General features: G+C 37.4%; 6 protein-coding genes across 6 annotated transcripts; 4 read left to right on the top strand and 2 right to left on the bottom strand.

The window, feature by feature from the left end:
- Positions 1-779: 779 nt before the first annotated feature.
- Positions 780-3,258, top strand: LOC105963547 (Mitochondrial substrate carrier family protein). The gene is made up of 7 exons (XM_012987955.2): positions 780-1,614; positions 1,788-1,873; positions 1,969-2,176; positions 2,256-2,388; positions 2,478-2,662; positions 2,747-2,875; positions 2,967-3,258. Exons 1-7 carry the CDS (start codon positions 1,441-1,443, stop codon positions 3,066-3,068), a joined length of 1,017 nt encoding a protein of 338 aa, XP_012843409.1. The 5' UTR covers positions 780-1,440; the 3' UTR covers positions 3,069-3,258.
- On the bottom strand, positions 3,137-5,295 carry LOC105963549 (heat shock factor protein HSF30). Its single transcript, XM_012987956.2, has 2 exons — positions 4,866-5,295; positions 3,137-4,053 (listed from the first exon to the last, which is right to left on the bottom strand). The coding sequence occupies exons 1-2, from the start codon at positions 5,175-5,177 to the stop codon at positions 3,313-3,315; spliced, it is 1,053 nt and encodes a 350-aa protein (XP_012843410.1). The 5' UTR covers positions 5,178-5,295; the 3' UTR covers positions 3,137-3,312.
- Positions 5,296-10,368: 5,073 nt separating this feature from the next.
- On the top strand, positions 10,369-11,025 carry LOC148770843 (glutaredoxin-C6-like). The gene has a single exon (XM_088818194.1). It carries the CDS (start codon positions 10,469-10,471, stop codon positions 10,868-10,870), a length of 402 nt encoding a protein of 133 aa, XP_088674320.1. The 5' UTR covers positions 10,369-10,468; the 3' UTR covers positions 10,871-11,025.
- Positions 11,026-13,098: 2,073 nt separating this feature from the next.
- PM-ANT (Mitochondrial substrate carrier family protein) lies at positions 13,099-15,814 on the bottom strand. The gene is made up of 2 exons (XM_012987957.2): positions 15,077-15,814; positions 13,099-14,081 (listed from the first exon to the last, which is right to left on the bottom strand). The coding sequence occupies exons 1-2, from the start codon at positions 15,458-15,460 to the stop codon at positions 13,425-13,427; spliced, it is 1,041 nt and encodes a 346-aa protein (XP_012843411.2). The 5' UTR covers positions 15,461-15,814; the 3' UTR covers positions 13,099-13,424.
- Positions 15,815-16,845: 1,031 nt separating this feature from the next.
- LOC105963595 (ubiquitin fusion degradation protein 1 C) lies at positions 16,846-17,808 on the top strand. Its single transcript, XM_012988015.2, has one exon. It carries the CDS (start codon positions 16,846-16,848, stop codon positions 17,806-17,808), a length of 963 nt encoding a protein of 320 aa, XP_012843469.2.
- Positions 17,809-18,450: 642 nt separating this feature from the next.
- LOC105963596 (F-box/LRR-repeat protein 15) lies at positions 18,451-26,080 on the top strand. Its single transcript, XM_012988016.2, has 17 exons — positions 18,451-19,563; positions 20,129-20,282; positions 20,358-20,490; positions 20,697-20,796; positions 20,880-21,077; positions 21,153-21,423; positions 21,500-21,598; positions 21,703-21,791; positions 21,868-21,967; positions 22,075-22,245; positions 23,599-23,751; positions 23,931-24,091; positions 24,189-24,387; positions 24,489-24,958; positions 25,052-25,115; positions 25,458-25,544; positions 25,652-26,080. The coding sequence occupies exons 1-17, from the start codon at positions 19,037-19,039 to the stop codon at positions 25,751-25,753; spliced, it is 3,078 nt and encodes a 1,025-aa protein (XP_012843470.2). The 5' UTR covers positions 18,451-19,036; the 3' UTR covers positions 25,754-26,080.
- Positions 26,081-26,318: the final 238 nt, after the last annotated feature.

Genomic DNA, 26,318 nt, shown 5'->3' on the forward strand with positions numbered 1-26,318 from the left:
CCATATCAGACCCGATCCGCACAACTCGAGGCTAACCCAACTCCAATTACAGCAACAACCTATCTACAACATCTCCAAACGATTTCTCTCGACGGCGACGAGTTTGACGGCCGAACCTGCTAGGTCCAAAAATTGCATCTTTTTGTTCTTTTCTCTTCTCTTGCTCGCCTTATCGCCGCCACCGCCGTCAAAATACGAGATTGTGGTAAGGTTTGAGGCACGGGTAAAATTTATTGGTGGAAACTAAAATTTCAAAGATGTTGTGGGCGGCGGATTTGGAGAAGATGGTGGTGGTGGTGGAGGGATGAGTTGGTGGTGAGTGGCGGAGAAGAAGCGGCGGCCGGATGGACATGAGTGATGTTGCCTGTGAGTTGGGTTTGGATGCCAGGGGTTTTGGAGAAGATGCTATTTTTTTTTTCTTTTCTTTTCTTTTCTTTATTTAATAGAATGTAAAAATATATAAAAACTTTTAATGTCACAATATATATTTTATTTTGTTTTAAATATTTTTTTTATTTTTAATATTTACAAAATAAATAAATATATAATATTTATAAAATTATTATATGTTTTATTAATTGCTGAAAAACCCAGGGCATTTTTGTAACTTTACCTTCAGTCAAAGCCTAAAATCACGAAACGTGCAGTGTGCTTCGAGAATGATAACACAAGGGGGTGTTGGTAAGTTTTTTTTCCACGGGGGGTATTTGACAATTAGAAATAACACAGGGGTGGTATAAAAATGAACCCATTTCTTTCTCTAATTTTCTCCTTTTTTCATATTGAGCCCACAACTTTCGGTATCTTCCAAGAAAGGGGGGAATTGAAAAATATTATTACAACTTTACAAGTATTTTAAACAACCTAGTTCTTTGGAAGAATTGTTTTATATTATATTTTTCAAGAAAAAAGCCTCCTCTTTTCATCGTGTTCAAGCTGGGAGGCTTTCTTCTTGAAATTCACAATTAATTTTTGTTGGGTTCTTCAGATTTGGTCGTTTTGTGATCTGGGCAACATTTATTTTTCAAGATTCGGTTTCAAGATTGAATTTTTATTACCACATACATACGGGCGAATCTGATTATTGAATCTGTGTGCCCTATTTTCTTGAACAATAGATTTTGCCCTTTTTGATTTGAAATTTGAATCCTCCTGAGAATCAATGGCTGTTGTTTTCTAATAGGGAAGGCGGTTGGATTGTAGTCCAAATCTAGACCTATATTTGATGAATCTTGATTTTACAGAAGAGGATTGGCTTGTGAACATAGAGTTTGTTCTCAGGCCATTTGTTCCGCCTATTGAGCAGATATTTTTCCCAATAGATAGATGGGATAAGCAGTTCTACCAATTACAGGCTGGATAATTTAGTTTCTTTTGCATTTTCGAAATTAGGGTTTTGTTTTTTGGGCAGTTAATTTGGAGAATTAAGGATTAGAGAACATGGGTTCTTCATCAAATGTGGCAGGGTTTGCAGATGGATCTTCTGCTCATACAGAATTCAAATATATTGACAGAGTTCCTATCTTTGTTAAGGAGTTGATCGCCGGTGGTGCCGCCGGTGCATTTGCTAAAACCGCAGTTGCTCCGTTGGAACGAACTAAAATACTACTGCAGGTGAATCCTATGAAGTTTTCTTGCCTTTTTTTGTTTTGTTTTAGTGGAAGTAAGCTCTGGTTTATTTAGGTTGTCTGTAGAATGTAGATGTTTAACCAATTTTTTTTCGTACTTATTGATCTGCAAAATGCCGATATTGAATCTTGTTGTCGGTTTATTTTGGGCCGTTATAGACTAGAACACAAGGCTTTCATTCGCTAGGGGTTTACGACTCGCTGAAGAAGCTAGTGAAGCATGAAGGTGTAGCAGGATTTTACAAGTAAGCTTCGTCACCGTAATTTTTCTTTCAACCCTTAATTTCATATTTAAGTTTGAGAATAACAACATGGAATATTCTTTTCTTGATGCCACCAGAGGAAACGGAGCTAGCGTAATTCGCATAGTTCCTTATGCAGCAATACATTTCATGACATACGAGCAGTACCGTTTATGGATTTTGGATAACCACCCTGGTTTAGGAACGGGGCCCGTTGTCGATCTTTTAGCTGGTTCTGTTGCAGGTGGGACCGCAGTTTTATGCACTTATCCACTAGATTTGGCTCGCACTAAACTCGCTTACCAGGTACGACTCGTTTTTTTTTTTTTTTTTTAAATCGGTTCTTTAAAAAAATAAAATTTCTAATCTAGTATTTTTTTTTTAGATTGTAGACACGAGAGAAAGTGTGCAGAACCGAGCGAGACAATTCAATGCGAATCATGCTTATAGTGGAATTAGAAATGTAATGGAAAGAGTTTACAGAGATGGAGGAGTTCGTGCACTTTATCGAGGCATAGGTACAAAAAAAAAATATCGAAAATAAATAAATATTTTAATTAATTTTATTTGATATTATGATGAAAATTGATGAGCATTATTTGTGCAGGTCCCACAATGATTGGTATTTTACCGTACGCTGGCCTGAAATTCTACGTTTACGAGGAGCTGAAAAGGAATGTTCCGGAAGAACACCAGAATTCGATTTTAATGCGATTATCTTGTGGAGCTTTGGCCGGTTTATTTGGTCAGACTTTTACTTATCCGTTAGATGTTGTTAGGAGACAAATGCAGGTGATTAGTATATGTCTATTCAATTATATATATATATATATATATATATATATATAAATGCATAACACGGTATGCGTATTTCAGGTTGAGCATTTGCAACATTCATCACAAGGTGGCGTAATATACAGAAGCACGTCGGAGGGTCTCGTTTCTATTGTTAGCAATCAAGGTTGGAGACAATTGTTTGCTGGCCTAAGCATCAATTATATCAAGGTAATTAACTCTTATTTTATTTATTTATTTATAAAACAAAATCGGGAAAAGGATAATAAAGACGATAGGTATTATTTGGTGTGTGTTGCAGATCGTACCTTCGGTTGCAATTGGATTTACGGCTTACGACATGATAAAGGCATGGCTTAACATACCTCCTCGCCAAAAATCGAAAGCAAATTCTGCTGCCTAAATTTGCTGCTTTTTGCTTCTTTCGTGTTACTGTGGTGGTAGTTACTCCTTTTATGTGACAGTTATAAATGACGATCTCGAATGAACTTTAATCGCACATGTATCGAACTCAAGTTACATATTTGTAATATTTTTTTTATCAAATCAGAACCTCACAACTGATACAAATCAATGAGATCAATTGTTCTTGACCCTCTCTCATTACAACAAACAATATATATATAGCTGATACACACAAAACTTAACTATAAAAATCCCAACTGATGAACAAGATCACGTAAATCCTCACCCCATTCCGGTGTGTTCTCAACCAATTCTTCCACTTCCACTTCGTCCGGCAAGACGGCTTCTTCCACCTCATCGCCGCCAACTAAAAAATCGTCACTTAAAAAATCCTCCCATATATTATTATCGATATGATTATTATTGATCAAACCAGCGTCGTTTAGGTCGCCGCTAAACGGCACTTCCTCAGGCAAAAGAAAGCTCTCGACCTTCGACTCAATATTAATATCGTCTCCATTAATCATTTCCTGCAAATCACTCTCCACACTCGGACTCATCGTAAGTCTCCTCTTCTGCCCTATCTCAATGTGTTTCTCTTCCTTCTTTTGCACGTATTGCTGTACGAAAACGGGGCTTCTGAATGCTTTAGCAAGAAAGCTCATTATTTGGTGCTGCTTTTTTTCCGTGGTTTGAATTCTCTCTTCCATTGCAGTCATTCTCTCCTTTGAGCTCTTCTGCTGTTGCTTGAGTTTCATAATCTCCGCCATTAATGTATCCCGGTCTCGTTTCAGCTTCTCGATTTCTTCTTCTTCATTTATTAGCTCTGTAATAGTAGTACTCCCTCCTCCTATGCATTGTGGGGTGGTGCTGCTTGGGGCGACGTTTCTTCTTCTTTTGATGGTCTTCAAGAGATGCTTTTGCCCTCCTAGAAACCCCTCGTTCGCGAATTCCCATCTATCGGGATCCACTTTCCGAAAACCCTGCATAATTTTCGACATTTCATTTCAGTAATATTGCAACATTGAAAAACGACAACGATATTGTGTGCTTCTTCGAGTGATATTAAACACAAGAAACAGAGCAAAACAACCTACGGCAGACAGCTTCCAGAAACAGCAAACATGGCAGAAGAATCAGCAACGACTGCAATCATAGTAGCTCATCAGAATCGATAAACAAAAGTTCTTTCAACTGTAAAACATTGCTAAATCATACTTTCGCTTATAAGAGTGAAGTCACCAAACAACAGTTTACAGGATAATTGGGGGAAAATCACCAGAAGCTCGAACCCCCAATTCGAGTAAATCGAGGCATTAGAAATCGATTATTCTCAACGAGCTACAAGAATCTCGAATTAAACACCAGTGATCATCAATCAATCAATCAATTAATAAGAGCAACCGCACAAATTCATCAATTAAATCAATCAATCAATCAATAAGACCAACGGAACCGCAAATCGCATAATATCGAAACAGTCTGGAATTATTTACAAATTGACCATGGGCAGGGGCGGACCCAGGGGTGTTTTCTTGGGGGGGCGGAAATATAGGGGTAAATTAAGAGAGAATTTTTTTTTTTGTTTTTAGGGACTAAAATGTACAAAATTAAAAGTTTGGGGGGGCGAAAGTGTATAAACTAATACATAAATACCCAAAAAAAAAAAAAAAAAAAAAAAAACAGCTTAAAAAAAAATTCTTGGGGGGGGCGGGGGCCACCCCAGCCTTAGGCGTGGGTACGCCCCTGACCATGGGGATCTGATAAAATTGAAGAAGAAAAAAAAAGCACTTACATATGTATTAAGCTGACGAATGAAGCTGGAGAAATTGCTGTGCTTGAAGTATCTGGGAAGCAGAGCTGTGGAGAATTTGTAAGAATCCCAAACAACGAAGCTGTTCTTCGCCCTGCTCCACGAAATCACCGAATCGGTCGACGGATCCTCCACCATTTCGAAAGTTTTCGTTAGAAATGGAGGCGGCCCCACCTCGTGCAAACCCTCCATCGGATGTGGGGAAGACGACGATGACGACGACGGCGACGCCGCGGCGGTGGCGGTGATGATAATGCAGTCGTCTTCAACTACTTCCAATTTCACGCCTTCCATTATCAGATGAAAATTCACTTTGATTTTGGTGATTTTTTTGAGATTTTTGCTGAAATCGGAGTTCAGTGGAAGAGTGATCGGATTTTATGTGAGCTGAGAAGAAGGTTCTAGAGATTGTTGGTGGAACTTTTGATTGGATATTTTTTTCATTTAAATAATCGTGACAGCTGTTAGCTTATGTGGTAGACACGTGGGAGTTTTTTATTTGGTCAAAATTTTATCTATACACTTCTCGAGGTTTAGAGTAAACTTTAGAATAATCTTTAGATTAAAATTAGCTAATTATGAATTGTCCTAGGAAAATTCATGAATAAGATTATCAAATTGGACTGACAATCTGATATGTCTATTGGCCCAGCCCAATAGATCCATATTTACTGGGCCACATGCCCAATTTAATAGTTATTTCTACGAAAGTCCAATCACATCCGAATAAGGTTGAGCCCGATAAATTGATCTCGGTCCAATCAATAGAGTATAAATACAACTTAAGTTTGTTTAATGAAGGTACGCTATTATTGTTCAATCAATTCTTCTATTCGAATTCTCTCTACAAATATTACCGACTATCCGCACGTCTGACTTGAGCGTCGGAGGGGTTTCCGCCGGATCAACCCCCGGCCTAGTTCACATGTTCTTTGTTCGCAGGTATCTCAGGGCCATCTAGCACGTGAGCAGTGATCCACTTTGCTCTCCCAGCTCCCTCGATTTCAACTACTTAAGGTGATCTATTTTTAGCATCATCATAATGGCGCCGTCTGTGGGAAGGCATACAAGATCACGTAGCGAGCATGATGTCCCTGAGTCATCTACTCGGAGAGAACGTGCCAATGCTAACAACCTTCCACCTCGTGGAGGCTCTGGCTTGCCACTTCCTCCTCGTAATCAAGATTCACCTCATGAGATGCAGATAAATTCCTCGCAGGATCCACCACTCCCCGCCCCTCGAACGGTTCAAATAACCGAAGAGGCCCTCCAATACATGATTGCAGAAGTTTCAACTCGAGCTGCCACTGAAGCAATAGCACAGTACATCGCCACAACGGGAGTCAACGCTCCCTTTGCATCTCCACCCGTGGCACAACAACCTCCACCGCCACCAGATAACACATCCACCTCAGACCCTAGGTCTCGAATGCAACAATCTACTCGTCGCCATAATGCACGAACTGGGCGACAAGTCTCACGTTCACCTTCAAGAGGCAGCGCCTATCGCCAACGAGTACCTCCACACAATGCTGGAGATGATGAAATTAACAGTCGGGTATCTCGCTCAAATCACCTTCCCCACATAGGTAATCCTATTGGTGGAAGGGCAATACCTCCAATTAGGCGCAGTCCCTTCACTGTCGCAATAATCAATGAGATACTACCCCAACGGGTAAAGATCTCGAGTTTACCGCAGTTCGATGGAACTAGTGACCCACAGGAGCACCTTGAAAAGTTCTACGCCCAGATCTATATGGCCCAACTGATGCGGCGATGTGCAAGATGTTTCGCACAACGCTCTCTGACCGAGCATTGAGCTGGTTCAACTCCTTGCCCACTGGGTCAATTGAAGCTCTCTCCCAACTAACGGATCGCTTCACTCACCATTTCGCTATAACAAAGAGTACGCTAAGACTCCCGCGCACCTCTTCACTATCGCCCAGAGAGAGGGTGAAACCCTCCGCAAGTACATTCAACGATTTGTAGAGGCAGCTCATGAAGTTCCTAACATGGGAGGAAGCATGCTCTCTGGCATCATTCAACAAAACTTGAAGCAAGGTAGATTTAAAGAATCTATTGCAGGAAGACCTCCAACCACTCTGGAAGAGCTACTAAGTCGCGCTGAGAAACACGTGCGCATCGAAGAAGCTTCGACCCCCGCTCCTCCCAAGAGGAAAAGAGATGAAGATCACTTTAGCACCCGACGACGAGATGGCCGACGACAATCGTCGACATCTCATTGACAATCTCCTTCTACATCTCTGGACTTCCAATGATGTCAATGACACTTGTAGTCTCTAGAGCTCATAACATTGTTAGTGATCGCATCATCCTAAACTGGGGGCTATCCTACCTTAAGGATGATGCATCCCCTCACCTTTGTACATGAATTGGACGAAGCATCTACATCATCTATTTAGTACAAGTTTAGTTATTTTGAGCGATTCGCTCCCAACTTGTTTAGTTACATTTGCCTCAAGTAGGCTTGTAACCTTCACATTTTCAAGCAATGAGTAAAACAAATTATTTCCCTTACACTCGGTGTTATTACTCAACAACTACATAATTATTATCTCAAGTCAACATTAACCGTGGGAACACTTAGAGATTTTATAATGATCTATATAGCCTGGCCAGCTTGATTGTATAAACTTCTCTATCTGTCTTTATTGGGTTCTTCATTTAAAACGTGGCCACGGTCCTAACATATTTACGACCCATGAGGTCAAACAAGGGGCACGATCCCCATCAAAAAATCTTGAGAGTCTGATCCCCTCATCAAGTACATCACGCACAATGCTAAATGTAAACACATATAAGCAACGCGTCAAACCAATGACAACGTCATACAAAATAAACGTCAAATGAAATAGTAATGGGCATACCCATCTACTCCAAATATGAAGACAAAATGAAGAACCTACAATTCCACGCACCTTGAGCCACGTGCCATAAAAAAAAAAAAAAAAAAAAAAGAAGAAACAAGAAAAAGAAGAAGAAAAAAGAAGATGAAGAACAAAGAAATAAGAAAAACAAGAAGGAGAAAAAAGAAGAAAAGAAAAAAGAAGAAGAATTAGAAGAAAAAGAAAGAAAGAAGAAAGAAGCAAAAAAAGAAAAAGAAAAAGAAAAAAAAAATTATTACCCCACCCCACCCCCCCCCCCCCCCCCCCCCCCCCCCCCCCCCCCGCGCGGTACACCACAAAATATGAAAAAACGGTGGTTTGTTTCGTACTTGACTATTGTCACTGCCAGTCCCCCACCATTTAATTCTTTTTTTTTTTTTGGGAAAATCAAATGATATAATACGGTTATAACTTGTATGTTGAGTCATATCATTAAAATAAAAAATATATCATATATTTAATTATTAATTTAATCGGACGGGCCTTATTCGAGTTAAGCCATAGTATGTTCAAACTCAGCTCATAAATTAATTGAGTTTCATATAATTATCCAAACTCAACCAGACTCACTTAATTTTAGGTTCTACTCAAATATAATCGGGTCCAGCGACAATCGAACTTCAATTAGACTAGTCTCAATTGATGGTCCTAACTATCTATATACTTTGATTAATTTATTTATGGGCTGAAGGCCCAACAAAATTTAAGGGAAGTCCAGGAAACAAAATAGAATACAAATAAAATTTAAATAAGAATTAAGAAAATGTATTTGGAATGTAATCTATTTTGTCGTATAGTGCAAGTGGCTCCACACACATTTGTGTCGCGTGTGAAAGTGTTTTATTACATATTCCAACGCCACCAAAAACAAAAGCAAGTACTAATTACGTAATTAGTAAAAATAATTACAACAAATTAAAGTCTTCTCTTTGCACCACAACTTACGTAATAATGTTACTTTTCTAATAATGTAACCCATGCCCTCATCATCGGGTCCCCATAATTTTATAAATTATTATAATCATATGTTTTTAATTAGTAGCTGTATTTAAACTTTTATCTTATTAGAGAAACTAACATTCAATAAAGAAAAAGAAAAGAAAAAAAAAAAAAAGGGTGAGTGATCACACGCCCCTCTACCCACCCATACCCACCTCAGACCCACCCCCATTTCCAACCTCTAGGGGTGTAAACGAGTCGAGCTCGAGCTCGACAAAACCAAAATCCATCCATCAAATTTATTTTTTCAATTAAAAAGTAATATTATTTTTTTATTATTATTAATAATATCCATTATTATATATTATTAATATGTATTGAAAAATATAGAGAAAAGGTAAAGCTCGCGAGCCTGCTCGCGAGCTGTCGAACAACTGAAATGAAGCTCAAGCTTGACTCGTCGAAAAGCTCGGGCTCGTGAGCTCGAGCTCTCGAGTACGAGCTTTTTTCGAGCAAGCTTCGAAAGCTCGCGAGCCGACTCGTCTCATTTACACCCCTACCGACCTCTATTGCCTCCTCAACTCTATTTCCATTGGAGATGGTCTTAATTCTTAGGTATATGTAAGGGTTGAAATCGAAGTAATCGGATCAAAATTAGCACTTCCGAAAAGAAAAAAATATTCTTTCACGCAAGTGAAAATTTAATTCCAACCATATGTACCAATTAGAACATGGAAGAATCGGAAACTGGAATGAAGAAACTCGTACCAAATCCAAAATCGAAGGAATTCGGAATGTTCCATTACATTTTGTCACCTAACATATGAAATCGGAATTTTTGAAATTGTTTTCGAAAGTTGGAATTTTCAATAGTATTCCAATTCTGGTCCTAAATAAAATTTGAATCGGACCTGTTAGAATTTGGAATGAAAAATAACATGATTCCAAAATCGAAAAATTTTGGATCCAAATTGGCAAATATCATAAAACAAAGTTACATTTTGAAAAATAATAATAATAATTGATTTTTATAAATAATAGATAGTTAAAATTCAATGAAAACATATATGTACTTTATTCTCCCATGTAAATATTTATAATTTTCATATATATATATATATATATATATATATATATATATATATATATATATATATATATATATATATATATATGTGGCAAATTGACCTCTCATGAGCTATCACCAAATTACGAAAAAATATCTCTTATTTGAATAATACAAGTACAACCACCTTCCTCTTTGTAAATATTTTTACATAAAATTGATGTAATTCGGCTATTTATCGAACCAAATAGTATGTTCAGTTTGGTAAACCAAATGAAATGTGGGCGTACCGAAATTTTGGTTCAATTTTACCGTTTTAACATCCCTAAATTTACCTGTAAAGAAAATTTTTCGTAAGATAATAGATAGTTGAGGGGTGGCTGTAATTACCCTAACAAAAGGGGGATTTCGTAATTTAACCATAAATTAGGGGGTTGGGCCGTAATTTGCCCCATATATACATGTGTGTATATATATATATATATATATATATATATATATATATATATATATATATATATATATATATATATATATATATATATATATATATTAACCCCCACGCACCTCTTTCTCCTCCGTGTACCTATTAATTATTTACTTGGCCACCACCCCAAGTTCCCGAATCACAGTTTTCTCGCCGTATTTTCCTCCGGCGACCAAAATTATTTCCGATGCAAGGCCTCCGCCGTCAAGGGCTGCTAGCAGACGGCGGCGTCCGCCTGGAACTGACCCCCACCACCGCATCGCCACTCGCCATAGATGTCGACGAGTCCACGGAGATGCGCATCGAACGCCTCGTGTCTGAAAACCCAGTCGTCATCTTCAGCCGATCCTCCTGCTGCATGTGCCACGTCATGAGGCGCCTCCTCTCCAACATCGGCGTCCACGCCACCGTCATAGAGCTGGAGGAGGACGAGATAACCGCCGTCAAGCCCGTTTCTCCGGCGCTGTACTTGGGCGGCGCGTGGGTTGGTGGGGTGGAGAGCATGGTTGCTTTGCACCTAAGTAATGACCTCGTGCCTAAGCTCGTCGAAGTTGGTGCTCTCATCAGAAATGAAATTTTAATTAATTAGATATTAAATATTCCAATTATATTTACTAATTAAAATTGTTGTAAGCTTATGATTATTAATTAGTGTGGTAATTAAATTAGGATTTGTGTATTGATGATTTTCTTAATAACAATGTTTCAAGTTATATCAAATAAATGCAGTATTAATTAAAGAAACCTATGTGTTTTTTTTGTATAGTTTATGAATTTTATTTTGCAGACGATCTAACTTATTATTATAATATCAATTCTCAAATAAAATCAACTTGAGAAGCTACTTAGACTAATAAAATATCAAATTAAATATAATAAATTATTTAATTATTTTTAAACTTATGTGACCAATCAAACGAGGACAAATGTACTCAAATATTTTCCATGTAATAATGAATATCCCAATAGTTGTGGAGGTATATTCTTAATAATTGTTTATATTTTAATGGAAATAAATATATTATTCTAAAGACAAAAAATGGCATCACGATTGCTTCTTTTAGTTTTACTTTACTTGTGCTCCATTGCAAATTACTTTTTTGACTACCAAATTGCAATTCATAACCATTGATTCATATGCTTGGCTAATTTTAATTGTTTTTATTTGTCATCTATAAATCTATATTTACATGGATGCCCTTACACTTTTGATTATTTACATTTTACACATACAAAATTGCCTCAAGAAAATGTTAAAAGAGAATAAATAAATAAAATAAATATTCCATCAAACGAAGCAAAATTCCAATAGAATATCGACAAATAGTTTTGAGTGGAAAAGGAAAGATGGGGAGAAAAAAGGGACTATCTTCGAATAATTATTGGTATTAAATATTCCATTACTTTAATAAACTTAAAAATAAATAAATAGATAAAAAAAAGAGACCATATGAAAAATGATGTGATAGAAAAATTGAATGACATCACAATATAAAACTTTTTAATATTTTTATTTAACATTTTTCACTTTCTTTCCCTTTCACTTTCAAAAGTAATGAATCATCAAACTAATCTTTTTTTAATTATTTTTCATCATATAAAATAAGGATAATTTTTGCATAAGCTTCCATGAAAGTCACACTCGCAGCGGTTGTTGAATTTTTTTATTTTTTTTATTTAATTTACAAAAAGTAAGTGTGTGTTAGTACAATAACAATTGCCTGAAAGCAAAGGCTCGTTCGATTACCACTATTAAATAATATATCTGCAAAATAGTAAGAGTTACTAACATGTTACCTACAAGTTATAATATTGAAAAACTAGAACACTATTTAAATAAATAAAAAAACATGTGAAAATGCTTGAAGTGGAATTACACGTGGCACTCGTTTATCGGTGCGGCGGAACAACCGGAGTGGGCCCCACAAAAGAATCTCATAGATTAAGTTAAACAGAATCTTCATCAACTGAGGTCTTGCAAAAAAAAAAAAAAGGAATCAATTTTTTTAAACACCTTAACTAATTATTCTAAGTGTTTTGTGTATTTTCATGCAGTTGCATAGGGAGGAAATAGTGTAAAGTGGGTCTAAAGTTTACTTGGTGATGAACTTCACTTTGTACCCAACCGAGTTTAAAGTTATAAAAGCCCCTTTAAAATTTTAGATAGTTTTTTCACACTTTAATTTCTTGGCATTTTCCTAATCATTACCAAATTACTCCATATTATTATGGCCGCCCTCAGAGGTAATGTCAAATTACAAAAAATACCCTCATATTTGGGTAATTACAACCATTTCTCAGCTATGAACTTTATTACACGTTCATCCTTATGGTATCAAATTCAACAGAATCTTCTAGATTCCATAGAATGTTCTCCAGTTTGTACTCGCTTTGTGCAAAAATGCAGTCTCTAATGCACCGCAATCTGATATTTACAAGCCAAGAGACACATATTATGATCAGCTTGTTAGAAAATGTTGAGCTCGAATGGGGTAAAACGGGTACAAACTTGAGAATATTTCACATAATCAAGAAAATTCTACTAAATTTGACACCGCAAGGGCGGATATGTAAGAATATTCATGGTTAAAGGAGTGGTTGTAATTACCCAAACATGAGAGGTTTTCGTAATTTGACCTTGCCTCAGGGGCTGGCCGTAATTACCCTAGTTAGGACCTCCATTGCAATAATATTAAGCAACCAATTATGCAGAGGCATGGATTATTATATCTTTTTCTTACCTTTAATTTTGGCTATCATCACCTAATTCTCATTACATCATCACTCACAAAAGTTGAAACTCAAGATTTTAAATGATTTGTGATGCAAGTACAATATATTAAACATGCATTAATCATAATTATAGACTTTATAAAGTGCAAAAAGTACATATAACTTCTGACCTGAGATAGATAGATAGATATATCATATGTATGTGAAGAAGAGCAGCTTAATTCCTCAGCCATGGCAACTTCTCGACATTTTCCGCGAAACCCCCGAACGAGTAAGGAAAAAACGACGCAAACAAACTAAATAACTTTCTCACAAACTCTGCTGCTTTTATTCCAAGAAGCAAAAAGAATATGTTCCAATTTGCCAGGTGGCCGAAAAAAAAAAAAAAAAAAAAAAACGAATCCAATTCGCTATAATCCGCTCCAATTCATAAACTTCTTGATCTCATCGTACAAAACTAAAACAGCCGCTGCTCCAGTACTCCTAAAAATATTCGAAACCGCCCCTCGATAAAAAGAATTAAACCCCTCCACCTTGTATATCTTTCTCCAACAATCCATTGTGCTATTGTACATCGGACGGTCCAAACCCGATTGCATCATCATTCTCCTCCGAACAGTATCGAGCGGATAAGACAGCATTCCCGCTGCCGTCGTCACCGCCTGAGCAGCCACCCACCGCTTCCACAGCGCCACATCATCACCGGAGGAGGAATGTTCCGGTGACGACGACGATGACGCCACCATCATCTCCTTGATGGTGTCGAATCCTCCGAAGTATAGTCCACGGTGGACCACCATGCCATGCAGTGAGGCGGGGAGTCCTCTGTAAATGCCTCGAAACCCGTCTTTCTCGTGTATGGTTTTGAGGAAGTGGCGAATGCCTTTGAATTGTCTGGCTTCGGTTCTTCCAAGGTCGGCCGCTAGGCGAGTGTGTGCTATATCGAGCGGGTAGATTATGATTAGGGTTGTGCAGCCCGCGGCGGACCCCGCTATGAAATTTGATGACGGCCCCCACAAAAAATCGCCTTCTTTTGCGTTTCCCCGAAGAATATTCCTGTACAGATCCTGTCGAAAGATGCAACACGTATGGATTAATCTTGAATTTTGTAAAGTGTGGTGGAATTAGTTACGAGAAAATGTTCTTGCATGCTCGTTCTTTCGTTCATCATGCACGTTTTCACAGCTAAATGGCATACATTTTACGTCATTGTAAATCGACAGTCTCCCTCATTATCTTTATCGGTCGTTATTCCGATGTAATAAGAAAACAAACACCAATCAGCATACAACCACAAACTATCAGTCAGTGCTCTGTCAGGAGCACTTAAACGAGCGACACTAATTTAATGTGAATTTACTTTTTGCACATAGGGAATTTCGGACTAATTTCTCGATTATCGAGCAGTCGGGTAAAAGTACCCCCATCGGCAAAACAACATGGATATCTGAAGTTAAATCAGGGAAGATAAGATTAAAGACTGATACCAGGCATCGAGAGCGTTTACAGGCTGGCATGAATATGTCGATATGGGAAGCTTTCAATGCAGTATCATTCTTATGCTATAGAGGATATATAAGCGTTTAAATACATACGAAAAAATTAAGGCGTATTACACAAAACAACACATATAAAAGTCTATCGTACAACCAATTGAACACTGGTAATAGACAAGTTCATTGGCAGTTAAGTCGAGTTGTTACGGAAATGAAAACAACAAGCCTACAATGAATTTCTACCGCACAGCCGAAATCCACTTAAAGAAAAAAACACACGTCTAACGATAGGGTATTATCGATCACCTTATTGAAACAGAAGTAAACTCAATCGCATTTTGCCAGCAATTTCACAAGTACACCTTTCTCGGCATTCAAAAATCAAAAACCGAACAAAGACAAGTGCACAAGATCATCTTACTAGATACACATACCATATAACAACTATTCATCATTCTTGAAAGCACAAGCACAAGAAGCACAAGCACAACAACGACCTCAATCTCAGACCGAAAAAAACGAAGCAAAAGAAAACAAGGTGAAAAGGGGTAAAACTGTCTTTTTACCTTAAGAGAGAAATTTAGGGCAACAGAGGGGTAATATCTGATGACGCTGCTGCCATTGCCTCTCCACAAGGACAAAATGCCTTCTTCCCTAACAGTACGGGCAATGCAATCCACCATCCCCTTGAATCTCCGGTGGGGCCCACCGGCAAGGATTGCCATATTACTCTCTTGAGTTTGCAGGAGAAGCTTCGCCCTTTCTATGGGGGCCACAATCGTGTGCACCACGCCACCCATCACCGCCCCGGCCGTCAGATCTCTGTGGAAATTGGTCAACCAATTGGGCGTCGGCGGCGGCAGCGAGGAGGATTGCTTCCTTGGAACAACCCCACCGCCGCTCTTCTCTTCTCCGGCGGCGTCGCCCTCATCCTCCTTCGCACCCACCATTGTTTCGCCGGATTGAAAACCTAATTTTTTATCTTCCTTTTTTCTAGCGTAGTGAAACTGTAATTGACATCTGTATATTGATTCTTGAAAAGGGCAGCTGGAAAAATGAAATCTTGTATCTGGGTTATTATGCAATCTGGATAATCTTTTTTTCTGGAATTGTATGTACACTGTAATTTAGGTTTCCTGATTGGGAAAACTAAGCTAGCTTGCTAATGGCTTTTCTTTGATTCCCGTTTCTAATTCTGCTGTTTTTTTCAAACAATTGCTGCCACAATTCTTTTTCGGATTTTTTTTTTTTATTCTTTTTGGGGCTCTCTTTATCTGGTAGAGGGAGGGCGGCGGTGGTTTTGTTCATGGCTAATTAAAATTTAAAAGGGGTAATTAGTAATTACTAATTAATCTTTGGTATAATATTTTTATTTTATTTTTTGAGAAAATTGTATTTGATTTACAAGAATTTCAGTTAATAAAAAGGTAAATTACCATTATCCTGTATTATACAAATTTGTAGCATTATTTGTTTCATATAAATCATACAAATCTGTTTTTGAACCATTAAATTTTAGGGTAAATTATGAGTGCGCTTCTAATGTATGGTCAGATTATTAGAAAATGACCTTATGTTTGGGTAATTATAATTATCTCTCAATTATGAATATTTTTACACGTCGATGTATGTGGTGTCAAAAAAATAGTAGAATCTTTTAGATTATATGAATATTTTCCAATTTGTAAATGTCTATCTCATTCGAGCTCCAAATATTGAAACAAGATGATCATAAGACGTGTTTCTTGGCTTGTACATATCAAATTGTGGTGCATTAGAAACTGCACTTTTGCATAAAACGAGTCAAACTAGAGATCATTCCATAAAATGTAGAAAATACCATAATAGTAGACGTATAAAGAAATTCATAGTTGAGCGGTTGTAAATATCCAAACATAAAAGATTTTTAGTAATTAGACCTTACCTCGGGTGGAGAGTAGTTTACCATTAATTTGTTTTGATTATTTCAACTTTCAAGACGTGCAGTGGGACTAGATACTTTTAATTTAATTTTATATTATATTTTAAAATTATCAAATATTGCTTAGAGAAAAACTATCAAATCAAGTGTATAAATAAGATCATCAATAATCAATAGACACATATTAATAATAATTTTATAATTCTAGAGTAAGATTAAACTCAATTAGTGTTTTAGATAATTAAAGAAATAATATTTAATGAGAGTTTGATAGTACGAGGAAAACGTTGTCTAAAAGGAAACGAATTCCTTACGTAAGATGAATTCCTTCTCCCCCTTATATATATCTGTACCTACGCCCTCTTATTTCCCATTCTCTTCTTCTTCTTCTTAAAAAAAAGAAAAAGGTTAGCAATGACGTCATCGGATTCCGACCTGCGATCAGAGTTGGAATCGGAGTGTAGACCGGAGTCAGAGTCGGTGTCAGAGTCAGGGTCGGATCACTGTTCAGATTTGGGTTCGGAATTGGGTTGGGATGACGAGGTGGAGTCGGAGTATGAATTCGAGCCCTACCAACCGAGCAATGTCAAGTTTCAACAGATCTTCACATGTTATCCGATGAGCGATTACAAAAGCCCCCACCTCGAAGCCGGCGATAAGATAATCATGCCGCCGTCGGCCCTCTCTCGGATCGTCGATCTCGATATGCAGTACCCTCTCGTTTTCAAGGTGCACAGCTTCAACAACGACGTTGTCCACCACTGCGGCGTGCTGCAGTTCGACGCGGAGGAAGACTGCGTCCACATGCCGGAGTGGATGATGGATAATTTGAACATACTCGGAGGTGACAAGGTCGTGGTGACCAACGCGGCCGCGCTCTCCAAGGGGGTTTACATGAAGCTGCAGCCGCATGCGTCGGCTTTCACCGAGCTGCCCGATCCGAGGGCGGTTTTGGAAAATACGCTCCGGGAGTTCACGTGCGTGGGGCGTGGGAGCACGATTATGGTCAAACACAACCAAGTTGGTTACTATTTCGACGTTCTCGATGTGATGCCGCCGGGGGATGCTATTACCTTGACGGATACCGACTGTCGGGTTGAGTTTGCGCAGGCGTTGGATTACGTGGAGCCGGTCAAGACTCGATCGAACGGTGGATGTTTGGTTCGGAAAGTCGGCCGCGGTGAAAAGGTGGTGGAAGAAGAAGTAAAGGTGTTTAAGCCGTTCACGGGGAATGCGTGGCGTTTGGATGGACAGGTGGTGGTGGCGGTGCCGCCGGCGGAATTGCCGGAACCGAGTAAAAGAAAACCCGGGGAATATGAGGCCAAAGGAGAGTTCAAACCCTTCACCGGGAAGAGTCATGTTCTTGGATGTCTTTGATTTTTATTTTTTATTTTAATTTTAATTTTAAGTTTATTATTTTTTTTATTATTATTATTGTTATATATTTATAATTCTTGAATATACAAAATTTTGGAACTATTCGAAAGTGTTTTCGGATAAAAAATCGGAAGTCCCGAAAATTTGAAGTAATTCCAATTTTGATTCAAATTTTTTTCAGAAAAGTCGGTAATCAGAATTTTAGAAATTGAAATGAAAAAGAACGATTCCAAAATCAAAACAATTCGAATTTAAATCGACGAAAATCGGAAACGTTTCGATTTCCGGCCTTAGCTCTTAGATACACACGATAATATCACCTACTATTCAGTATTAAGACACCTAATACCATTCTACATTTTTAGATTTTTACCAATTTATGAATAGTGTTAGCTTTGGTTACCAACATATTTAAATCATGTGGGATTTTTGGCGGATTCAAGTTACAAATTAATTAAACATTATTAACCAGCTGCTAATCATGTTTATTAAGCACTAAAGCTGTGTTTGTTTATTGTGTGTTCATATTAATTAATTGAATTCGTGTCAAAATTAAAATCAATAACTAAATAAATTAAAATTAAAATTATTTAGTAATATAAAGTGATAATTAATTTGAAAAGAATAAAGTATTTTTCAACTAGGAAATAAGGTGTACCAGAACAGGCCCAAATTATTCAATTAAGAATAACGGGCTTTTATGGGCCCGTAATAATCATTGAAGCCCAATAAAAGACGACGCCACGCCGGTATAACTTTTTCCCGTCAATCGACTGAAAAAATTCCTTCTGAAAAATTCCTCAAAAATCCAATTCGGATTTGGGAGGGCGAAAAGGTAAAGATAAACGGAAAGCGGGGGAAGAGAAGGTGGAAAAGTGAGCAAATTGAAGGAGTAGAAACACGTATATCTCCATTTCTGCCGATCTTTGTGAAAGACGGGATTTTTATTGTTATCGCTGCATCTGATCCGATCTGTTTATCTCGTGCATGCGGTTTTTGTATTCTACATTTTCCTTGTAATTTTATTTAAGTGAGGAATTGATAATCTGCTGTATTACTTTCAATTTTAGTTTTCCCTCAATCGATTGGTCGCCACTTTGTAAATTAGGGTTTTGTGGATTTTCGAGGTGGGTATTAGGGTTTCTGAGGTGAAGTATGTGGGATCATTAGTTAGGTTTTGGTGAAATAGGTGGGGGGGGGGATTTTTTGGTTTTGGGTGCTTGAGTGTATGAAGATCTGTTGTTTTCCCTTTCTATGCTTCGGAATAGGAGAAGAAGATAATAATATTTGCAGTGGCAGAGATACCTGTTATTTACTTTGTTCTAGTGAGGGTAAAGAGAGCACGAGGGAGGGCATTTTGGGAAATGAGAGTGAGGAAATGGAGCAAGATGATTTGAACTTACGGGTTTGGGAAACTGTAGGCGATGTTGTTGAGGGTGCAGAGAGGAAGGAGTTAGGGTTACAGGCGCTCGATGGAAGTGCAGGAGCTAAAAACAAAATCTTCGATTTTGATGACGATAAAAGTAAGGATTTGTTGGGTTGGATAAAAACTGATGTGGAGTCGAGACATGACGCTGCTGGTGGTAGTGGAAGTCGTGGCGTGGAAGTGGATGCTAACGTGGAAGTGGATGTTAATTTGAATTTAGGGTTAGGTGGCGAGCCTTCATCTTCATCAACAACAGCAGTTGCTACTGAGAGAGACAATGGTGACCGTGATATGCAGAATAAACGTCCCAAAGTTCATTCTTTTTCTCTGTAAGATTTTTTTTTCTTTATATTTTCGTATGTAATTGTCTGTGGACGGGGTATTCCTTTATTGCTGACTTGACATGCACAAAGATCCTTCTTTATAAATTAGATTTTTTGGCTGTGATCCTTTTGTTGAGAGTGACAGTCATTTGGGTTATTGTAATAGGGTATACTTATTAGATTGTATCCACCGTTGTTTGATCCTGTCGTTCATGAGTTTGAAACCTCTTTGTGTGGTTTAATTTTTTTCTTATGCTAATCTTTGTTCTTTTCCTATTCCCTTCATGTTGATCCACTCCGCACAAGTTTTCTAGTAGAATTAAAGCCACTTCTCTGTCCTTTCTATGTTGCTGTTTACAGTTATTCCTCCTGTCATTTCCTTTCAATTTGTAAATAAATCGAGGTGGAAATACTTATAGCATTCCTTTGTATCTGTAAATTGTGGCCTTATGATTGGAGTAGTAAGTGTGAAGTGTTTATGGGGATCCACTAATTTCCCTGGCTTGTCATTAAGAATTTCTGCAAGATATATGATGATATGATCATATTCATAATTACTTCTCTTCTGCAGGGATTGGGGTACTAATTTCGAAAGTGAAATTCACTACTTCACTCGTGTGCATGAGGAAGTTGGAGATGCGGATATGCCTGATGTTGTTGGAGATGGTGCTAGAAGTGATTTATTAGAAGTTCGGATGGATCTTACCGATGACTTGTTACATATGGTATGTATTGAGGGAATTGCAATTTGTTATTTGTTTGGATGGTCGAGTGGATCATAATATTGTTGTGTGCTGTAGGTTCTCTCTTTCTTGGACCATATTGATCTTTCCAGTGCAGCAAGGGTTTGTAGGCAGTGGAGGGATGCAAGTTCTCACGAAGATTTCTGGCGTTATTTGAATTTCGAGAATCGAGCCATAACTGCTGAACAATGTATGTATAGAAGTGATGTTTTAGTGCTCTAAACTTACGAGAACATGTAGATGTTGTGATTTCAACTCAAGCGTATTAGCTAGTTGAAAGGCCGAGTCTTCTAAAATTTTTGTTGCTTGTAGCTTATTTGCTCTTCCTTTCATCTCTTTGTATAGTTTATCACTGCCATAGATAAGTTGACTTTGGTAAGTTGTTTGGTGTTTCAGTTGAGGACATGTGTCAACGATATCCGAATGCTACTGCAGTAAACCTGTACGGTACTCCTGCTATCCATCCACTCGGGATGGAAGCAATCTCGTCTTTAAGGTAATTTAGATATTAAATATTTTGAAATTTTTTCTTAACTTGACAACCTAGTAAATGTTTATGATTCTTCTCATTTACTCCAGAAATCTGGAGGCTTTAACTTTAGGCAAAGGCCAGCTGAGCGAGACTTTTTTCGAAGCGATAACCGAGTGCCACACGCTGAGGAGTTTAACTGTCAATGATGCTACTTTGGGCAATGGCATTCAGGAAATATCCATTTATCATGATCGATTGCGCGATGTTCAGATAGTTAAATGTCGCGTGATCCGAGTTTCCATCAGGTGAATAATTTTTTCTGCTATGTTTTAAAATTTCTGTGAACACCTCATATTAATTTAAATCATGGTCCTTCTCAGGTGCCCTCAGCTCGAGACTTTGTCTCTGAAGCGGAGTAGTATGCCACATGCTGTTCTGCACTGCCCTCTATTACGGGAGCTCGACATAGCTTCTTGTCACAAGCTTTCAGATGCTGCAATCCGTTCAGCTACAACATCATGCCCACTCTTGGAATCGTTGGACATGTCAAATTGTTCGTGTGTCAGTGATCAGACGCTACAAGAAATATCTGCGTCTTGCGGAAATCTCCGTGTTCTTGATGCCTCATACTGCCCAAACATTGCATTTGAAGTACAATCTCTTATTAGTTCTATTCACTGATCGTGTATGTGTATATGTGTATTAACATGTGGTTCTCCCTTTGAAGTCCGTGCGACTTCAAATGTTGACAGTTCTCAAGCTTCATAGCTGCGAGGGTATTACATCAGCGTCAATCGCTGCTATAGCTAATAGTTCCATGCTAGAGGCAATCAGTTTTTCATGAGCTTTTCGGCATTTTTTAATTCTCATGATTTATTTGGTTATGTACTATCGTAGTTGTTGATATGGGAAATTGTGTATCTATTTCAGGTTCTTGAGCTTGATAATTGCAGTTTATTGACATCAGTGTCTCTGGATCTTCTGCGCCTGCAGAACATAAGGCTTGTACACTGTCGCAAGTATGTTCTAATCTTCCAGCTAGAGCCTCAAACATTTTTTTTCAAAGATGGTAACTTCTTACTTGTACCTTTGCAGATTGACTGATTTGATCTTAAGAAGCAGTGTGCTATCATCAGTTACAATTTCTAATTGCCCTTCTCTCCAGAGAATCAGTATTACATCAAATGCCCTTAAAGTATGCTTTCCTTTTATGTTTCTGTTCATTCTCAAAATATTTTCGCCTTAAGATTTACTGTGCTTTAATTACTGGAATTAAGTGATTTTCCTGAAATTGTTTTGCAGAAGCTAGTTTTGCAAAAGCAAGAAAGCTTGACCACATTAGCATTGCAATGCCATTTATTGCAAGAAGTAGACCTTACAGAATGTGAATCTTTGACAAATTCCATTTGCGAAGTTTTTCGTAGTGATGGAGGCTGTCCTATATTGCGAACATTGGTTCTTGATAGCTGTGAGGTTTGTCTCTACAGTTTTTTTCTTTATCATTTTACTCCCTCTGTCTGAAATTAAATTTTTTGCTCCATATTACGTGTCATGTTAGAATACCAATGTTGTGTTAATTACTTTTATCCATAGTTATGAAATTGCATATCTTATCGTGTATTGTTTTCCACTTATATCATATCGTATTGTGAACCGCAAGATACATGACCTAGTGATAAATAGCATAAAATATATCTCCACATGATAAAAAAATATTTTGCGAAGTATCTAAACATTGATATTCTAAACTCAAACCACTTCTCTGAAGAAAAATATATGTATTCAATCTCAACATTTAAGTTGTAAAACTAATAAAGAAACTATTTGTTCCAAACCCAATAAAATACCTCAACTAGCATACACCCTACTTTAATTGCTAGAAACAACCGAAGTAAATTGATACCCACACGCTTAATTGCAGAAGAATCCCGCAAAATCAACTGAAATGGTAGAGTTTCCACTCCAGTTGTAATGAGAAATTGAAATTTCACTTATTCTTTGCAAATCGCACAAGATGGTATTGAATGTTGGTATTTTTGTGAAGAAATTGAAGAAAGAAGAGTTGGATTGGACTAGAGTTTGAAGAATTTGCTAAAAAAAGGCCCTTTTTTTCCTCTTTAGAATTAATGATGAATCAGTTAATTGAAAAAACCAACTGGGTCTCACTGATCGATCCAGGTTGAAAGGTGAGAACAGGCCTATATAACTTCTTTATCTCGATACATTTCAATATGCATCGAATCCTATGCGATATGATGCAATAAATGGACTGAAACGATATGGAGACCTAGTCATTTAGCATATGAATCTTACTATATAGTACGATACGTGTCACTAGTTCTATCCGAATTTGCCCTTATTACTTCTAAATTCTATCAAACATTAGTTCTCACGAGTGGTTAATAAAAAGAGGATTAGTTGGGAGGGTATTTTAGTCCCATAACATATTTTTTCTAAAATGAATACATATTTGTTACCTTATACAGGTGTTGAAACCTTAAACGGCAGTTAGTTTGGAATCGATGGGATATCCTTTTTTCTAATGTTTAATTCTTCTATAATTTAAAGCCTCCTTGTTTTCTTCTCCGTTTGTATCATTACAATGAAATCTCTCCCTCTCTTGTCTCTGTGTGAGAGAAGAGAATAATTACAATATTTCGTTCATCATTATTGCCATAGTTGTTTCCCCACCCCCCTCTGACAAATGAGTTATATTCAGTTAGATACTCGGAATATGCGCGATCAGCCTTTCCTAATATAAATGCATGCCGTTGGATTTGTATGATCATGTTTCCTGTATCTAATTGTAGTTATTGCACTTTGTAGAGCTTGACGGCAGTGAGTTTCTGCAGCACTTCGTTAGTCAGTCTTTCACTCGGTGGTTGCCGTGCAGTAACTTCTCTTGATCTGAGTTGCCCTTATCTAGATCATGTCTCTTTAGATGGATGTGATCATCTCGAGAAAGCAAGATTCTCACCTGTAAGTACACCATCATATTCACTTTTCTCACCCCCATCATTCTATTTGATTACTGCCTTTCAACCTTCCCGACTTCTTTTTTTTTGCAAAGATTTGAATAGTGGGATTTTTGCATTAAATGTTTACATAGTTTTTTCTGTAAAATTTACGTTGTTTGACCCTGATTGGCGTAATTGCAGGTTGGTCTGAGTTCCTTAAACTTGGGTATATGTCCCAAATTAAATGTACTCCATATTGAAGCTCCACAGATGGTTTCACTCGAATTGAAGGGATGTGGTGTCTTATCTGAGGCATTCATTGATTGCCCACTTCTGACTTCTCTTGATGCATCTTTTTGCAGGTGAGATTCTTTACTGTTAGATTCTGGTTTAATGAATTGGTCATTGAAAACATAGTATTGAGCGTAACTATATCTTTTTTATTCTTGACACTCGTAGCCAACTTAAGGATGAGTGTTTGTCTGCCACAACATCATCGTGTCCGCTTATTGAATCATTGGTATTAATGTCGTGCCCCTCTGTTGGACCCGACGGACTTTCATCTTTGCACTGCCTTCAAAGCTTGACCTACCTCGATCTTTCATACACCTTTCTGGTCAATTTGCAACCGGTTTTTGACTCGTGTTTGTATCTCAAGGTATTTGCTATGCTTGTTCCATTCTTTCATTTTCATTTTTATACATATTTGTTTGTTCCATTCTTGAATCTTCATTTATATATATATATTTGAAATTGTAGGTTCTAAAATTGCAAGCATGCAAATATCTTAGTGATGCTTCATTGGAGCCTCTCTACAAAGGCAATGCTCTACCGGCTCTCACTGAACTGGACTTGTCATACGGGACCCTCTGCCAGTCGGCAATAGAGGAGCTTCTTGCTTGCTGCAGACATTTAACGCACGTCAGCTTAAATGGATGTATCAACATGCACGACTTGGATTGGGGCTCTCCAATCGACGATAGGCTCTTTGCAATGAGCACTTTTCACGAGGCGTTTGACTCTCCTATGGAAAAAGTCAACCAGCCCGTACAATATCAGGATGACCGTTTGCTGCAGAATCTCAACTGTGTTGGTTGTCCGAATATCAGAAAGGTGGTTATTCCTCCTTCAGCTGGATGCTTCCACCTTTCTTCGTTGAACCTCTCTCTGTCTTCAAACCTCAAGGAAGTCGACATTTCGTGTTGCAATTTGTATCTTCTGAATTTGAGGTATTGCCTATTTTTTCTCCCCACTGGTTAAAATATGTTACTTATTGTATACCTTGTATCATGTTATTTATCTTATTTTTTTACTTTGTCCAGCAATTGCTACTCCTTGGAAATTTTGAAACTCGACTGTCCAAAGTTGACCAGTCTTTTTCTTCAGGTATGTTTTCATCCAACTTTCCTGTACTGTAATAGTTGCTATTATTCCAAGTGTTTCTGTGCAATGAATGTTATGATATCCATGTAATTGAGATTTTCTTGAATATTCGTGCTGCTACTTGTGGTTGGTTTATTTCGTATAAATAGTACAATACTTAATACTATTCGAAGAATGGACATGTGGTCTTTGAGTGCTCCTTTATGAGTAAGGAAATAAGTATTGCGTTAGTTACGGAATCACGAAAACATGATTTATAATCCTTGCTAGTTGGAATTTGTCAGTTTTATTTATGATGTAAATTCTCTAATCCCGTTTGTTTTTCGGCATCTTGCATTTTACCAGTCTTGTAATATGAACGAGGAAGCAGTGGAAGGTGCGATAATGCAATGTAACATGCTCGAGACGCTTGATGTTCGTTTTTGTCCAAAGGTGGGATTTTATTTTCACGCCTTTATCCCAACATTTGTTATGTTTTAGAGTCGAAATTTTCCTAAAGTATATAATTAATTATGTTTGTGTTTGTTTCGACTCGACAGATATCTCCATTGAGTATGGTGATGTTACGCACAGCTTGCCCGAGTTTGAAGCGCATTTTCAGCAGCCTAGTCCCCAACATGATTTCATCATCAACTTCGTAAACCAACGATTCTCCATATATCTCCTGTAGATAGATAAATGAATTATTTTATTTCGAGTACTACAACTTAAAATAGGTTTAATCAGATTTTAAGAGTAATATAGTAAATTATAATCACCTGTATTCTCCTTTGTTGTCTTGTTATTCATTTCTTGACTGGTTTAACTGACTGTTGGCAACATATACTTTTGTTGATTTAACCTTTTTTTTTTTTTTTTATCGAGGTTATTCTTAATCTCGGTTATCGGTGGGTATTTATGTATGTATGTGGCCGGATTATATATCCCGAATCTGCTATTTAAATATGGATTTTATTTGAATATTGCCAGATTATTGCTTTCTTATATTTGTGATATTATGATATTGTATATTTGAAAATGATTACTATGATAATTATTTTAGATATTTTGTCAACAGGTATTCGATCATTAGATCTTCGTTTTCTCGTTTTTTTGTTGGTAAAAAGCAAAACAAATAAATATAATTTTTGTTATAATTATTTAATAAAATCATACTGAATAAAATTTAATAAATTTTATATCATTTATTAGGAAAATGTTTTTTTT

The sequence above is a fragment of the Erythranthe guttata genome, chromosome 5 (genome assembly GCF_056151865.1).
Source record: "Erythranthe guttata isolate IM_541 chromosome 5, IM_541, whole genome shotgun sequence".
NCBI classification, from domain to species: domain Eukaryota; kingdom Viridiplantae; phylum Streptophyta; class Magnoliopsida; order Lamiales; family Phrymaceae; genus Erythranthe; species Erythranthe guttata.